General features: G+C 47.6%; 1 protein-coding gene across 1 annotated transcript in view; it reads left to right on the forward strand.

Annotated features, from left to right (window-relative positions):
- Positions 1–18563, forward strand: part of PCNT (pericentrin) — a 1129672-nt gene that overhangs the window by 918906 nt on the left and 192203 nt on the right. Inside the window, exon 39 of the mRNA XM_086956243.1 lies at positions 10948–11098. Within this exon, the coding sequence (XP_086812369.1) occupies positions 10948–11098 (151 nt within the window). The remainder of the gene's footprint in view (positions 1–10947; positions 11099–18563) is intronic.

The following is an 18563-nucleotide window of genomic DNA, read 5'->3' on the forward strand; positions in this document are numbered from 1 at the left end:
TGCGCAACATATCAGGAAGCGACGGAAAAGCGACCCAACAACAAAAGAAGCCAAAAGCAGAGACCACCCCAGAATCGCCCTTCAAACAGAAAGGCGATATTAGCGCCACACTAGATATTATCCTCAAGAAACTGGCCGAGGTCCACGACCTAGCAAAATCAACCAAAAAAACCACAGATGCCATTCAACTAGAGGTCGCGGCATGCAGAGCAGATGTCCACACAGCTAACAGTAGACTATCCACAGTTGACAGAGAGTGAGCGACATTGAAGGCAAGTCACAACTGGCGAGCAAGACAATGGGACAGATTACCAAAGCAACAACAGATCTACAAAAACAAGCGGCCGACTTCGAAGACCGACAGAGGAAAGGTAACATAAGGATCCTTGGCATTCCAGAAGGTGAAGAAGACAAAGCGGGCACCTGTGTGGCTATGCTGCAGGACATCATCCCGAAACTAACTAACCTAAAGTTTGACAACCCTTTCGAGCTGGACAAGGCATACAGAATTCCTGCGCACAAACAAGGCAACAGACAAACACCAAGACCAATAATATGTAAGCCCCTGCGATCGCACCACATAGAGGTCATTTTTGGAGTAGCAAGAAAGAACACAAACCTGATATGGCGAGGAAATAAGATCATCCTAACACAGGACTACTCCAAAACCACAGTAGACATCAGAAAAGGCTTCCTTGTACAAAGGGAAAATCTAAGGAAAAAAAACATCACCTACTCTTTCGTCGGACCCGCAAGATTCAGAATTACAAACAATGGCACAACCCTAATCTTCGATGACCCAACAGAACTGTCACGATACCTGATCGTAACCGAACCACAAGAAATGGAACTAGCGACTACATCTTCGAAAAGCAGAGCATCGCAGGAAAATGTAACAGAATAGAAAGGATACCTAATATCGAACTCACTAGCTAACTTACTTACCTCATACAAGGCCCATACAAGGCTCTCAACAAAGAACAGAATTACAAAATGAACAACCTGCAAACCAATCGACCTACCTACCTCACTTAAGGAAAGTTGAATGTGCAATAAACTTGAACTTGAAAACATATCTACCTCACTCAAAGAAACGGAACTATGACACGGAGCATTGAGAACACCGATGAACGTATCTACGTCGACAAATAGCAATGTGCGGCCCTCCAACCGAACTGATCTATATAACGAACAGAACAATATGCGATTGTCGAACAGGCTCATGAACAGTACGTGAAACAAAGACAATCATATCCTTTAAGAGAATCTAAGCAATAAGATCAATGGGAATGCCTGTACTGCCATCCATTACCTAAAGACTGGAGGGAGGGCGCACAATAGACTGTTTTCAACAAGATCAATAACCAAACTAAACAAAGTCCCGGGGAGGCGGGGGCAGAGAACATTGCTGTTGCACGCTTCCATCACCACAAAGAAATTGGAAGGGGGAGGGGAGGGAGGGAAGGACAAGGGAAAGGAGGGGAGAGTTTGTTATGTCTTGTTTATTCGTTTTGTATTGTCAGTTAGAAATGTCCCGTCCGTCATGTAAGTCATATCCACACCCCAAGCACTATCTCAGACAGAAACAGGACCAAGTCAAGCACACAATGACCACTGGCCATCCAACAAGAGCAGGCACAGCACATTCTTCCGACGCACACAGAAATTGAAAACACAGCGACCAACACAACATCGGAATGAATAGCAAAGTGACACTACAATCCGACCTCAAGGTCATATCACTGAACGGAAAAGGGCTGAATCATCCGGTTAAAAGAAAGAAGATCTTAGACTACTTAGCAAAGACAAAAGGAGACCTCATACTCCTACGAGAAATCAAACTATCAGCAGAAGATGCGGACAAGATCAAAGCGCGCTGGATAAGCCACATAGCCTGCTCACCAGCAGCAGGGAAAAAGAGGGGGGGTAATCACCCTAGTGAGCTCCAAGTCCAAGATAACAATCGAAAGAGCAGAACTCGTCGACGAAGGTAGACCTCTGCACACACGAATGAAAAGAGGAGAAGAAACAATATCGGTAACCAATATCTATGCACCGAACACAGATGACACAGTATTTTGGGAGGGGGTAACCAGGAAGCTAGTAAAGCACCACACAAACAGCCTAAACATCGTTCCAGGCGACTTCAACCTAGTCCTAGATCACACACTAGATAGACAGTCCCACTCCAAGACTAGACCACCGGCCACCCACTTTACCCTGGAAAATATCTGCAATAGATTTCAATTACAAGACCCATGGAGACTACAACACCCAGGCACCAGAGACTATACCTTTTACTCCAACCCGCACAACACCTACAGCAGAATCGACTACATTCTCATCTCTAAATCACACACACACCTGACTGAACACACAGACATAGCAGCCAGAACGGTGTCAGACCACTCCTGCATTAGCCTTCATCTGTCAGGGAGACATAACGACCAGACTACCCGCAAATGGCGGTTTAACAACATAACGCTAGCAAAGAGAGGACAGAGATACAATTGAGAGCGCAATCAAAAACTACATAGCTGAAAACGACACAGAAGACACGAACCCGAAATGCCTGTTGGAGCCCTGAAAGCAACCATAAGATGGAACCTGATTGAAATTAAGGCCAGAAGAGACAAAGAAGCACATTCGCATCTGAACAAACTAGAAAGGGATATCAAAGTACTAGAAGCTAAACACATTGAAGACACCACAAACTCAGACCTCCACCTAAACCTCACAAGCAAGAAATATGAGTACAATAGAATCCTCCGTGAGAGAGCAGGTATGTGGATCAGGAAGTACAAACATATCAACCGCTGCGAGGCCAACAAGGCTTGGAAAATACTGGCGTCATCCCTCAAACGCAAGCAAAGACAGCACTCCATAGCAAGTATCACAGACAAGCAGAACAAGACACACACAAGCCACTCAAATACTACAAACCTTCAGAGAGTTCTACGAGGAACTATACACAAAGGACAATAGATGAGACAGGCACCACAGACTACCTAAAAAGACTCAACCTACCCAAGCTACCAGATGAAAAAGTGAGAAAACTAGGCAAAGTCTTCAAGGAATCCGAAATAGCAATCCCCATTAACGCACTAAAAGACAACAAAGTACCGGGACCGGATGGCTATACAGCACCCTTTTACAAAAAGTTCAAAGAACTCCTAGGCCTGCCAGTCTCACAGACAAGAGTATCTAAGTCAGGGGACCTGGTTAGGCCAGAGTCCCCAGGAACTCCCAAAGTAAATGCACCCAGATTCTTGGGGGCACTCCCACCACCTGGGGGATTACTACTAGTAGTAACAGGAGGCTGGGAAGTTTTACTTGGGGGTATGTTCTCCTTATTGTCGTTGGCCCTTGGGCAACTGCTGTCAGTTTTGTAATGGCCTACCTGTTTGCAGGTATGACAAGGTTTCTTTTGGGAATTGGAAGGATTTTGGGACCCACCCTTTTCAGAGGATTTTTGGGGCCCTGTGGTTTGATCAGAAGATTTATTCCCGCCCTTCTCTTGAGGCTTGGTTGATTCCTTCTTTTGGTCACCACCCTGGTTCTTAGGCCTAATCCTGGTTCTGACACATTTGTCTGCCCTCTTACCCAATTCTTGTGGAGAGGTCAGATCAGAGTCTACCAGGTGCTGGTCTAATAACTGGTTCTGACAATTATTTAAGACTTGCTCTCTCATAATATGATTATACAATCCTGTAAAGTCAGTAACTTTACTACCCAATAGCCAGCCTTCTATAGCCTTAGTGGCACAATCAACAAAGTCAGCCCAATCCTGAGACTGAGTTTTCTGGGTGTCCCTGAACATCAACCTGTACTGTTCAGTTGTTAAGCCAAACCCATCAACCAGTGTATTCTTCAGGACTTGGTAATTGTTAGCATCCTCAGCTCTAGTAGTGAGGAGCTTATCTCTACCTTTGCCTTCAAAGGAGAGCCACAAAATAGCTGCCCACTGACTCTGGGGGATGCACTGGACAGTGCAGGCCCTCTCCAAAGCAGTCATCCATTTGTGGATATCATCCCCTTGTTTAAAGGGGGGCACTATCTTACTCAGGTGTCTATTGTCTAAAAAACGGTCTTTTTCTCTTGGGAGAATGCTGCCCCCAGTGGGGTCTGCCCCACTCAATTTCTGCTCTCTAGCAAAAGGCAAGTCTCTCTCTGGCCAGGGCAATTTCTTCCCTTTCAATCCTCAGATTGACTTCCCTCAACTTAGCTTCATGCTCTCTTCTCTGAGGGGATGTCATCCCTCTGTGAGAAGAGGTCTGGGAGCCATTGGTACGAATGGATCTGTTAGAGCCTCTGGATAGAGACCTAACTCGTCCACTCCCAATGTTAGGCCTGCCTGAGAGTGGTCCTGGGGGTCCCCCAAGTCCATTTTCATGCCTGCTTAAGTTGGTCCTTGTGAGTCTACTGACTTCTACCTGATCCTTGTCTGCCTCATCCCCTGACAACTCCTGATCCTCTTCCTCCTCTTCACTAACTGTCCCATTGAGGTTGAGGTCAGGGTCCCCAAGGGTTCCCTCTAAGGGGGGCATATTCCCATCTGGATTAGAAGGACCTGTGTTATAAGCCCTCCTTGCATCATAAGTCTCTAAGAGACCTATCAGAAATGGGATGGTAGGGTTAGAACCCTGTTTTAGCTTCCTGGAGGTACACACTTGTCTCATCTCCTGGAAGCTAAGAGCTGCATATCTTGACATGACCCGTGGAGGGTCAACTGACAGGAGGGGAGCCTCTGTGTTCTCTCCTTTGTCTGACATGCTTTTCTAGTGAGGTGTAAGTGGTGCACTTACCTACACTATTTGTTTGCCTACTGATCCCTTGCTAGGAGTTGTAGTCAGGGTGTGCTAGGCCCTGTTGAACTACAACAGCTGGTTCAGTAGAACTCAGAGTATTCTAAGCTAAGTTATATGTACCTGGAGTACTTATGTGATCTTTCAAATGATATTCTTAGGATACGTGTGGTAAAACGGCAAGCTCAAATCCCAACCGCTGCTCACCAATGTGAGAAGTTGGCCTGATATGTAGTGCTCACTATTCTAGTGATCACTGTGTATCATTCCAAACGACCCTTATTGATGATCGGTTGTAAGTCAACCTTATAGACCAGCTATCCTAGTAGCATGGACAAGAGCAGTCTTTAGGCTAAACTCTAGAGGGCGTGTTAAGCCAGCTGTTATACCATCACATATACCCCTTGAACACCAAGTGAAAGGACACCACACAAGTTATGAAAATAAAGGATATTTATTAATAACAAGTCTACCCTGATCTCTTTAGGAGCCCGGGAGCTAAGCACAATCCAAAACTCTTATGAAAATACTTTAAGTCGCACAATTTACACAAATGCCCGAGGGGCACGAAAAACCATATACACTAAAAGTGGAATGCGAAATACTAGCAGGTAAGTAACAAGATCCAGAGGCTTCAGGATCGCTAGGACTACACTACTGAACCCTAAGGTTAGGAGCAGGAGGCCTAGGGAGATCGGATGCAGAGTGTGCACTCTCACGCGGGATGCGGGACAAAGTCTATGGAGGCTAGTATTTCTTAAGTTACAGTTATCGGACGAATCCTACTAGATAGACTGAAAACGACAAAGGATCTGGACACTTGGATAATGAACCTACGTTGGAGCACCGAAATGCTCGGGTTACCTAGCCCAGGGGCTGCGGCTGCATAGGGTTCAAAAGCGACAACGCGTCGAGCAGCAATCAAGCAAAAGTGCCCCACGCAGATCTCGTGGATGCTGGAGGGCTGGTCTTCTGTGCAGGAGCTGCTCGGGGCTGGGGCTTCTCAATCCCCAAAGCACTTTCTCGATGATGCCTCTGAAGTCGTGCTGGAAGCGAAGTGCAGTTTCACCAAGATGGCCGGTACCACGTGTCTCGTCGCACCCACGGATCTCAGCTGTGCTGCAGATGTAGGTAGAGGTCGGAGAGGTCTGGAAGTCCAGGTCTCGTCGGGCTCTAAAGTCGGGTTCCACCAGGAAGGACGACAAAGTGAACTGCTAGGACGCTTGATGGTGCCTGCTTGTGCAGGGTGGTCACTCCTTGGCCATAAGGGAGATTTTCTTCAGTCTTCTGTGGAGCACGTCTAAGTTCAGAGTTTCTTCTTTGTAGTTTCAATTCAGGATAATCTGATTTTGGAATGGGACCAGCTCCTACCTTTATTCTCCTAAAGGGGGATGTACTGGGACTAGGTCCCTCCTATGGGTGGGACCAGGAAGGGGGTGGTTACACCCCCTATCCTTTGTCCGGTTTCGTGCCAGAGCTGGGGCTGGAGTGCCCCAGCAACTGGTTTGAACCGTGGTATGCACAGGGACACCTTGTGTGCCCCAGGCAGGTCTCATTCGTTTCAGCCTGTCCTACCTCAATACACAAAATCCTGTCTGGGGTGGTGCTAGCACCTCCCAAGGCAGGAAACCCTTTGTCCAAACCTCCCTCGCTGGAAGGACTCCCAGCAGCAGGAGGTCAGACTCATGTCTGTGGTGGCAGCATCCATTTTGTGATGCTGAGGGTTAACTTTAACCGGGGTTCTTAGTTACATACATGTCGTGTCCCTCTAAAAGGGTGGAATGCTACCCCCGTCGCCAGAACTGGCGAGGGGGTAGTATTCCAATTCGTATGACACCTTACTCGACATGTTTTGATAATGCTATGCCAAAGTTAGCAATAACCGCGAGGATTATAATGCACTTAAGAGTATATGGTATAGCGTTATCATGGAACAGCTATAAGGACATGGTTCCGAAAGCTGCAGACAGGCTCAGCTCATGCTAGAGCACCATCTCATAATTCCAAGCACTCTGCCTTCAGGATTGTTAAGGCCTGCTATAGGAGTGACTTATAGGAGTATATGTGTCCATTTTAGGGTTAGATATAGGTATACTATATCCACAACAAAGGGTGATTACACCACCTTGCCCCAGCTGTATTACCAGCCAGTTATGTCTGTTTAGATGGCCAGTCAGAGGTGGCACAATACATGCTGCAGCCCCTGGTAGGCCTTGGGTACACTTATGCCCTGGGTACCTATGGTACACTGTACAAGGACTTACAAGAGTGACCCAATACCAATTGGTAAATGCACCTAAAGAACATGGATGTCAATTTAGAGAGAGAACAGCTAGGCTGTGGGTCTGATTAGCAGGCCCACAGCCAGGGAAAGTCTTAAACCAGTGAAGCAAAAGCAAAATAAATCTGGGGTGACCATAGGATTGCAGACCCTACTCTCTTACATCTGGTACCCAAGAAGGGCAAAGGAGGCCTACGCCCTATCTTGGACCTCGGGAGCGTCAACAGCTTCCTCCAGAAGGAGAAGTTAAAGATGCTGACTTTGGCTCAGGTCCTAGCTACCCTGGACCCAGAAAAGTGGATGGTAGCGTTGGACTTGCAGGACACGTATTTCCACATCCCTGTCCAGCCGGGCCTCCGGCATTACCTGCGGTTCACGGTAGGCCACGAGCACTTTCAGTTTACCGTGCTCCCCTTTGGCCTTACCAGCACCCCACGGGTGTTCACGAAAGTGATGGCGGTGGTCGCAGCTCATCTGCGCAGATTAGGGGTTTCAGTCTTGCCCTATCTCGACGATTGGTTGTTGAAGGCAGGCTCGCCCCAGACAGTCGTCTCCCACCTCCAGACTACGGCTGACCTCCTGCACTCGCTCAGGTTCTCCATCAACGTGCCAAAGTCACACCTGTGCCCCTCTCAGGAGCTCCTTTTCATCAAAGCTGTTCTTGACTCAGTGCGGTTTCGGGTTTATCCCCCCCCCCGAACAAGGGTTTTGGGATATTCAGGCTAGCATTCATATCTTTCAGCATTTATCCTGAATCTCGGTCAGGCTGACGCTGCGGCTCCTGGGGCTGATGGCCTCCTGCATCCTTCTGGTGCATCACGCCAGGTGGCGGATGCGGGCTCTGCAGTGGGACTTGAAGTTTCAGTGGGCACAGCATCAGGGCAACCTGTCCAACCACGTCCTGATCTCGGAGGGCACTGCGAGTCAGTTGCAGTGGTGGCTCACGGACTGCATTTGGGTCAGAAGCAGATCCCTCTCCCTTCCCCAACCGGAGCACATAGTGGTGACAGATGCGTCCCTCCTGGGGCACCAAACAGGGCGGGGTGGGGTCGTGGGCCCTCTGTCAGGAGGCTCTGCACCTCTGGACATGGCTAGAACACCAGGGCGTCGCCCTGGTGGTTCAACATCTGGCAGGTTCCCTGAACGCCAGGGTGGACGAACTCAGCCGCAGGTCCGTGATGGATCACGAATGACGTCTGCACTCTGACGTGGGGCAAGGTCTCTTTCAGCAGTGCCTTGGTTAGATCTATTTGTCACCGAAGAGAACGGGCAATGTCATCAGTACTGCGCGTTTGAATTTCCAAGGCGGCACTCGCTCGGAGACTCTTTTCGACGCAAGTGGAGCTGTGGTGTGTTGTACGCCTTTCGCCTATACCACTTCTGCCCAGAGTGCTGAAGATCAGGCGAGACCTGGCCAAGTCATCCTTGTGGCTCCGGACTGGGCACGAAGATACTGGTATCCTGAGCTACTCAGCATGTCAGTTGATCCCCCCCCCCCCCCCCCCCCCGATTCGTCTGCCTCTTCAGGAAGACCTCTGTCGCAGCAGCACCTCCACCTCCATGTGTGGAGATTGAGCGGCGACAGTTGAGGCCATTTGACTTGCCACCTGAAGTCTGTGATGTAATTCTGTCAGCCAGGCGTCTCTCCACAAAATTGGTATACGCCTGCAGGTGGAACAACTTTGTGGCATGGTGCACAGCAAAGGCTGTGGGTCCACTCTCTGCCCCCCTTTCAGAGGTTCTCCTCTTCCTTCTGTCTCTTGCCCGGCAGGGCTCTGCTCTGGGCACTCTCAAGGTCTACCTCTCGGCCATTTCAGCCTTCTTAAGGTTTCCTGATCAGCCTTCTCTATTCAAGTCCCCTGTTGTAAATAGATTCTTGAAAGGCATCACACACGTTTCCTCCTGTTCCCTTCGTGATGCCTCAGTGGGACTTGAATCTTGTTCTGACTTTTCTGATGTGTGCTCCCTTTGAGCCATTTCATAACTGTCCTCTTCGTCTTCTGACTCTTAAAACTGCATTCCTGGTTGCCATCACCTCTGCTAGGAGAGTGAGTGAGCTCCAGGCTCTATCTTCAAAACCTCCTTTCCTCCGTCCATCCGGACAAAGTTGTTCTGAGGACTCGTCCTTCTTTCCTGCCCAAGGTAGTCACAACCTTTCACTTCGGGCAGTCCATCACCTTGCCCACCTTCTTTCCACCTCCGCATCCTTCGAAGGAGAAAGAGAGGCTCCACTGTCTGGACCCAAAACGTGCGCTCTCCTTCTATCTAGATCGCATTTGCCAGTTCCGGTGTGACGACAAGCTCTTTGTTGGTTACGTGGGCGCTAAGACAGGACGGGCGGTGCACAAGTGGACCATCTCTCGGTGGGTCGTCTTGTGCATCAAGGTTTGCTACTCCTTGGCGAAAAAGGAGCCTCCTGTTGGGCTGTGCGACCATTCCACTCGGGCCGCAGCGGCTACTACTGCCCTGGGTCGGGGAGTCCCCTTGCAGGACATCTGTCAGGCAGCTACGTGGGCCTCACTGCACACGTTTGCTGGACAGCCAAGTCCGGAGAGATTGTTTTTTTGGCCGTTCTGTTCTCCAGGACTTTCTGGTGTGATCTTGGTACGCAGACCCACCACCGGGGTTGGTATTGCTGGGGTATCTATTCTAAGGTAAAGAATCTAACACTAACCTGTTTCTTTCAGATGCACGAGTTACTTACCTTCGGTAACGATATATCTGTAAGAAACAGTAGTTAGTGTTAAATTCCTTACCGCCCCACCCATCCTCCCTGTTCTGTGAACAGATATCTAGGGTTAGGGACATCCCATTCAGGGCCCTAGTTTCATGGCACGAGTGTCAATTTCTATCCTGGCTCTGCGTTACTGTCGCGGAAAGCTATGTACAGAACTGACGTCTGCGCGCGAGTGCGGTGTCTAAGTACTCCGACGTCATCCCGGCGCTGACGACGGGCGCCGAGTCGCCTAGCGACGCGCAGGGGTGCTGCTGACAAACTTTCCGGTTCCAGTCTGACGCCTGGGGATATTCTAAGGTAAGGAATATAACACTAACTAATGTTTCTTACAGATACATCATTACCGAAGGTAAGTAACTTGTGCATCTAGTGAACAAATTGCTCCAGTGCTGATTGCACTCGGGGTTCTCCGAATTAGCCTATCCATCTCCTCTTGTGTGAAGCATTGGACAAGGGCCCACTCCAACTGTCGACAGACCCTGCTGTTGTATCGCCGAATCTTCATTTTCACCAAAGGGAAATTATGGGTGTGTTCCTTGTCACAGGAGTTCTAGGTTTGAGACCAGGCCTCTAACGTCGGGATCATTTGATAGGTGGGCCACTGCTTGCACCATTCATGGCAAAATCTTTTAGCTCCAATTGAGTTTTGACATTTTTGTTTAGACAGAGAATGGGACTGTGTTGCAGCATCCAGGGTCTCAGGAATGGCAGCAGTCCTGGTGTACTTCTATGAATTATTTCATAACTGGAGTGTTTTTGAAAACTATTGTTTCTATCTTTTAGATGTGTTGAAAAGGAGGAGACTTCACTTTTGCCATTCGTTATTTTCATTATCCTTTATGGTGCCAATCTGAAGGAGGTTTTGCATGTATTAAGAGTCTTTGTTTTCGCCTGACACCCTTTCAATGGCTATTTACTGTAGTTTGTAACTAAATAAAATGTTGAACTTTGTTTAAATATTCAATGCGCACCGGAAATTATCGTACAATCTGCTAGAGAAAAGTTTCTTTTACAGATTGCTCACCTTAATATTTGTGTGTTTCAAGATACTTGGAGATTTAGATTTACATGCTCGCTTTTCATGTTCCACTTGAATTCAAAAGTTTGTTTGCATTCAATTGCAGTTCCACGTTGAAAGATAAAGAGAAGGAATTGTCAGTAGTCCAACAGAGTTTTAACAAAGAGTGCGAGAAAGACCAGCAGCAGCGAGCTCTGTGGGAGCAGGAACGACTACAAGCTCGACTGCATGAGGATCGGATGTCTAAGACAATTCAGGTAACACCCTTTCTCCTAAATCTCAGTTTGTTTCAGTTTCAGTTTCAGTTTGTTTATTTATTTCGAAGGTTAAAAACCATCATGAAAATACATCACAGTAAAAAACATGATCACAAACTTTCTCAACAACATATCATTATTTAAAAAGAAAGGAAAAGGGGCATCACATTTAAAAAAAGAAGAGTTTTTGTGAGTAATAGGACCAAAGTGCAGATGAAATACAAATGCCCCGAATCACATAATAGATACCTCCCTTGCCTACCAATTTCAACAGCCCCTAGTATTTCTCAGTTTAAAAGCAATTTTAAGAAAGGTTATAATAGCACATAGGGTTCGCATTTCAGTGGCTCTTTGCAGAAACAGTAAAGCAGATTTGGCATGGATGATTTTTGAGTCTTTTAAAACCCCTACTAAAAATCTTTGACGAGGTGTTTTAAAAAAAGAACACAATAATACAAAATGAAGGGTGTCCTGCGGAGACCTATTGTCGCAGCCGCAGGCACCCTTCTGCTCAATTGTTGAAGTAAACCCTGATGGATGAGCTAAATTATGGTGCAACAAAGTGAGCCTAAAACGAGTCATTAAAAACCTCTCATGCTGACTATGCAATAAAAAGAGGTAAGGTTCCATGCCAATTTGATTCGAGACTAGCGAGTGAGCAACTACAGAGGATTTAATAGAGTCAAGCTCCCTCCTCCTGCCACCAAATTTATCCAGCAATTGCCCTTGTACCGAGTGACTGGTGTATATGTCCACCAAGGATGGGTCCAAAAATAATCTTTGTTCATATATTTCCCCCAGGGTATCTTTAATATATTTCAACCAGGGGATTTGGAGGCATTTTTCTTTCGTCAAACAATCCTGGATAATCTGTCTGGATAGTTCCGCATTGGGGTTTAGCCAAATTTTGATCCAGGCCAGTATGGGTCTGTCTAATCAAATCCGCTATATATGTTATTCCCAGCTCATTGTGTGTTACTGCAGCGGAGGTGCTCAGCGGAAGTTTTAGCAGTTTTTTTTAGAAATTTCTCTTCCTCACTTTGGATTAGTTGAGCATCTCTGAAACCCCAGACTTCAGATCCGTAAATGGTCTTTGAGATGCTGACTGATCTATACAAAGTCAACACCTGCTCAGGGGACCACCTTCCCATTCGACGAGCAAAGTTTGAAATGGCTCCATTAGCTGAGACAAGTCTCCTCGCCCTCTCCTCTACCAACGGGGCGAACTTTAGCTTCTCATCGAATAAAAGACCCAGATATGGGAATGTTTTAACACTGTCCAAGACATGATCCCCCAGTTTGAATACGAACTTCTTCTGAGGTTTCTTCCCCACTATCATGATGAAGGATTTTGTCATGTTTACAGATAGGTCCAATTTCCTCATAAAATCTGCGAAACCCTTGATTAGAAGCTGCAGGCCGACCGCCGTCCGGGCTAGGAGGGCGGCGTCATCGGCGTACAAAAGTACTGGCAGGTGACGTGAGCCCACCTTTGGGCAATCAGTTCCCAGTGCTATTAGGTCGCTCTCCAGGCCATTTATATAGAGGGAAAACAAAAAAGGTGCCAGGATACACCCCTGCCTGACCCCGCCCGAGCACAGGAAGGGATCGGTACTCACCCCCCCGCGCTGTAGCGGACCTTGGCAGTGGTGTTCCAATGAAGTTCCCTCAGGATGTTGATAAGATCCGGATCAATTCCCAGGTTGGACATGATCGACCATAGTTTGGCTCTGTTAACATTGTCAAACGCCGCTGCTAAGTCCATGAACCCCATATACATGGTGCCTTCAGACGCCTTAGTGTACTTAGCAGTGAGCAGGTACAGGTTGAGGCACTGATCGGTGGTTGATCTCCCCGTTCTGAACCCATACTGGGTGTCCACCAAGATGTTATGGGTGTCAGTCCAGTCCAGTAGGCGGTTGAGGAGTGCCCTCCCCAGTACCTTGGCAGAGACGTCGATGAGCGAGATTGGTCTATAACACTGCGGGCTGTCCCTACAGCCTTTCTTGTAGATCGGGACAATCACCGCAGTGGACCATGATCTCGGCAGGCCCGTTTTGATGGCTGCATTCAATACTCTCATTACCATTGTGGCCCAAAGGTCCGTGTTGCTAAGAAATAGATCCGGGGGGGTTCCATCTGGGCCCGGGGCTTTGTTTCGTGTTAACCCTAGTATTGCCTTGAGAACTTCATCCAAGGATAATTCGAATTTTTCCGCCCTTGGCCCCCTCCATATTCTGTCACCAATGTCTACGTCCTGATGATTGTACAGCGATTTAAAATGGGCAATCCATTGTTCCGGCAGAATGTTTGAGCTGATGACTGGGGAGCTTGAATCGTGAAAACATGGTTTATTTATAATTTTCCAGAACTGGGTATAGTCCTTGTTTTCGCCGGCCTCCCTTAAGTCTGCCCAGATTTCTTTTTGGAGGGTGCTTTTTCTGATCTTGACCTGAGTTTTATAGTTCTGTCTACAGCGAGTGGTTTCATTTTTGTCCCTTGGTGTCATTTTCAGGCTCTGTTTTAAATCTCTTAACGCTTTAGAACAGTTAGCATCAAACCATCTGGGCGTGGATTGCAGATTTATGGGCTTCTTGGTTATCAGGAGTTTCTCTACGATTTTAGTTAAGGATTCAAACGCCTCTACTACTCCTCTGCCCTCTATTGTAGCATCTAGACAGGTCTCTATGTAATCTTTCCCTTCAATAACTAATTTAACATAAAAATCTTGGGGGTTAATCACTGACCACCTTAGGCGTCTCCCTTGATCTGTTGGTTGAATTTCTGCTTGTTGGATCACCCCTGGTACTTTTTTAATGAAATCATTCCCTTTAATTTCTGTTATAATGGGGTTGTGGTCGCTAAAGGGACTCCACTCTGTCCTGGTATTTATGATCCTTTCCCTAGCCCAGGCGGATATCATAACGTAATCTATTATAGAACCCCCGCCTTTGCCCTTAAACGTTGGTATTGGGGATTCGCCTGACTTATGAGCGGATAGATCCATGACCTTTGTAAGGGCAAAGTTGTCTAATAACTTCATCAATAATGTACCCTCTTTAGTATGTGAAAAGTGGGGGCCCTTTTCTAAAGGGCAAGCTGACCAATCGGGAGTTAAGGGGAGTAATTTGGGGCATAGATGGCAATTAATATCCCCCATAAACATGACAGTTGTTTCAAACCCTGTCGCCCTTTGATCTAATTCCTCGGTTAGACAGGTCTCCAACTGCTCTAAGATTGGGAAATTTCCTTCCACCGGTCCGGAATTGTAGAAATTCACAAACAGTAGACACTCCCCCTGATGAGTAAGTCTAACTGCTTGTATATTATCTGAGGGGCCATCGATATATGACCAGGAACCTTTCAGGTCTAAGTCTGCATATAAAACTAAGCCTCCCTTTGCTCTTCCCGAGTTTGTGCCCTGTGCGGGTTTAAAGAAACATTTGTAGCCCTCCAATTGACATGGGCCCAAGTCTCTTGCCCATGTTTCCTGGAGCGCTATCAAATGAAAACATTTGATAAATTCTAGCCATTCCTTGTTTTTTAATTTGGCTTCCAGCCCTGCGACATTCCAAGATAGGATGGTCAGGCCCTCCCGCTTTTCTTTGCCTCTTGCCATGTGTGTTTCAGTTGCTCTCTCCACCCCATCTGATGGTAAATCCAGTTTAGTTTTTTCCTTTTCCCTCTGGGGCCGGGATGAGTCTAGTCCCCTAGTTAATATACTCTCCACGCTCCCCCCTATATTCCCTACTTGTGGGCCAAGATAGCTACTAGTGGCCGGGCTTCCTGTAATGTTCTTTTGAGTGGATGGAGTGAATTTAAGTCAATCTATGTCCTCAAGAGATTGAAATGGGGCATATCTATTTCTCATTTGAGGGTAGTCACGCTGGGAATAGGGCTGTTCGAGGTGGCTTGCTAGTCTAGGTCTGTATGGGCGCTGTGATCTAACCAGCGTCCATCCTCCCTCATCCTCCACACGATTGTTGTTTCGTGTCCTTGGGTAGAAATACCCAAGTGGGAGAGCACAAATTGTGCTGGTTTGGTTCCTGTTGGAGTTCTTCAGGATGTACTCTACCAGACTAGTGTCCGTAAAGTTTGCGACTATACAGTCTCCTCTGATATCTTTCTTTCTCCCCCCCAACCCAGTTTACCCTTCTTACACTTAGAAGCTCTCCTCTTTCCCCAGTATTTAAGGGTCTGTGGATGTTCAACCATTTGGAAATTTTTGAGAGCAATTGTAGGTGTGTTTCTCTCTCATTAGGCCTATTTTCTGGAACCCCTGCAAAAATTATTACAAAGGGATTCGCCTCAGGGGGTAAATCTAAGTGTTTTGCCTGAGTATTGGTGTTGTGAAAGGGATCAGGGTCTGTGTAACAGTGATTGTAATTCCCTGCTCTCTGCAGGCGCTCGTCTTGTCTCCATTGCATTAGTGGTTGTATGGGAGGTTTCTCCGTCTTAGTGTTATTCGCACCTTGTTGATGTCGTCCCTCTAGAGTTATCGTTTATGTCCCCTTTGGGGTTTTGGGCAGAGTTGGGGGCCTCTGAATCTGAACTATAGCCTGTTGGGCATGGCTAACACAGTTGTTATTTTGGGCCCTCTTTGTGTTTGCCTTATTATTTATGGTTTCCTCCGTTGATTGTGGTTGGTCAACGGAAGTTTTTGCAAGTGCGTGTTCTAATGCCTTGGATTGTTTGGAGAACTCACACATTATTTTATCCACCTTGCTTATAATGGGTTTTAATTGTGCCGCAATTAAGGATTCCAGCTGTTTTTTAATATCTATTACTACTGTCTCGATCCACCCTGGGGGAATAGTATCTACTCGGGAATTATTTTCTAGTGAATTATATTCTTGAAGGCTTATTGGGGAGTTGGTTCTTGGGGGTGCTTTCCTCTGCCTCTGCTGACCCTTATTCCTCCCCACTCGCTTCCTTGCTTTCCGAGGGGCCGTGTCAATAAGTTCAGGGGATTCTAGCCCTGAGGTTTGAGCACAAGGGACATCCACTGTGTCATAGTTTGTTTGTGACCTACTGCCCTGGGTGTTTAAGCTATCAATTAGTAGTGCGTCTCTAGGGGGTGTTTGAGTGATGGCATTGAGATTGGGCGAGGAGGATAAACTCCGTTCCATTCGTTATATTTCCCCTGTGACTTTTTTTAGCATTAGGTCAATTGCTGTAGGTTTGTTCCCCTTTGCGTGGGCAGCCTCCTTTATTTCCCCCCGTGTTAGCTTAGGGGTTGTTCTCTTGGTTGACTTGATCCCATTCGAGCGTGTGTTGGGGTGAGTGGACATCGTTCCCCTGTGGTCTCCTTCCTTATCGCCACAACAACGTGCGGCGTTGGATTCTGCCAATCCTCTTGCGTGCTACCGTAGGGGTTTAGCGAGTAACTTTCAAGGGCTCTACTGCCCTATGCAAATTCCCTATGGCCAGAGTGCAGTACCTAGGTGTGGTGTCAGAGACGTGCGGACCAGGGGGGGGGTGGCCCGTCCCGTCCCTCGTCGTCCCCGGACGGCCACAGACGGCCCGCCCTCTGCCCGGGCTCCGCCCGGCGCCGTCCGCGACGCGGAGGGAGAGTCCTGGTTTAATAGCGCCTCCGGGCGCACTGCTGCAGGAAGTGGGCGGAAGTGGACGCTAAGCCCTCTGGGAGCTGTAGTCTCCAGCCGCCGTGATGGAGTGAAGCGGCGAGACCACAGCGTCAGGGCCCCAGGAGCGAGGTGGCGTCCAGCAGGTGAGCGTTCGCTGGCTGGTGTGCTCCGTTTGCTGCCAGGAAGAAGATTTGACCCCCGTGTCTCCAGGGGAGAGCCCTGGTTTAATAGCGCCTCCGGGCGCGCTGCTGCAGGAAGTGGGCGGAAGTGGACGCTAAGCCCTCTGGGAGCTGTAGTCTCCAGCCGCCGTGATGGAGTGAAGCGGCGAGACCACAGCGTCGGGGCCCCAGGAGCGAGGTGGCGTCCAGCAGGTGAACGTTCGCTGGCTGGTGTGCTCCGTTTGCTGCCAGGAAGAAGATTTGACCCCTCTCAGTTTGTATATTGCAGCTTTTACATCTGAGGAAATGATCAAACACCATTAATGTATTCTCTACAGATGTTTCCTATTTTTAAACTATTCCCAAACTCAATCTTGAGACTTTAGTGAGTTTTTCATTGTCGCCTTGGTGAGCACACATTCATACGACATTGCTGAAGCACAAAATTCTGCTCTTGAGTTAGGACTACTGGAATTTTTCCTGCATTTGATTTTTTTGTAAATTTTCATACATTTGAATTGGTCTCTGTGAGCCAGTAGGTACTCCCTGTTCTCCAGTATTAGGGTGTCTTTCATAGATTCACATGCTTGAATATTCCCCGTTGTCGAAGTGGGAGTCCTACGGTAAATAAAATAGCAATAAAATACTAATAACAAATGTATGTAAAAACATAACACACAAAATACACACTAAAAAAGGTAGTAAATACCAAGACCTAATTTCCACATAGGAATACATGGTAGAGAGAAAAAAAGACTTGTAACATATTCCTGTCATTATGTTAGTACAAACTACAGCCAATCAGGCGCAAGCACCCCTCCAGAACCTTCTCCTCAGAGCTCAGTCCCTCAGATTTTCTACCGCACGTCGTGTGCAGGGAGTCTCCCTGAGCTCTGCTCAGTTTTCTCAACTTCTTCTGGTGTTCCTGTGATTTTCAATATGTCTTCAAGTAAGAAGTCTTTATTTAGACCTTGTTCTTCTTGTGGGAAGTGTGCCTTTACTCTGAAGATCCCCACATGAAGTGTATTTACTGTCTTTATCCCTACCATGAGGTTGGCAAGTGTAAAATTTTCCGGACCTATTCAACTAAGACCCTTAAAGACAGGGAAGGCCGTCTCCTCCTTTGGTTCCAAAGACATAAGGACAAGGATTCAGCACTTTTTGACGCAGAATGCCTGGTGTCAGGACCTTCTAAATCAGCCTCAAAACGTAGCAGTGTGCAGGATTTTCCTTCTCCATTCTTGAAAAAGGAAAACCTTTCTCGCTCTGTGGCTCCTGTGGTGTCTTCACCTCCTCCTGCTACGTCCATGCCCACGAGATCTGACTCTCAGGCGTCTACTGCTTCTTCCCATCATGTTTCTGCCAAAAAACATGTCTCATCGTCGACGGGAACATCGACAATCGTCCTGACGATGAGATCTGCCGTCGACGACATCTGCTTCTGGCTCGTCGACGACTGCAACATCGATGTCATCTATGTTGACGAAGGTATCCCTCAGTTTTAAGACTCGACTATACCTATTGCTTCGTCATCGACGAAGAAAGCTCTCTCGTCGTCGGCAAAATCTTTGTCGACGAGAGTGGTTAAGAAAGCCTCTTCGTCGTCTGCCCCGTCGACGAGTGCTCCGTCTGCCCCGTCGAGTGCTCCGTCGATGGCAGCTTCATTGACGGCGGCCCCGTCGACGACGGATCCTTCAGCTACGGCTCTGTCGACGCCTATGT

The sequence above is a fragment of the Lissotriton vulgaris genome, chromosome 2_1, assembly GCF_964263255.1.
Source record: "Lissotriton vulgaris chromosome 2_1, aLisVul1.2, whole genome shotgun sequence".
Lineage (NCBI taxonomy): Eukaryota > Metazoa > Chordata > Amphibia > Caudata > Salamandridae > Lissotriton > Lissotriton vulgaris.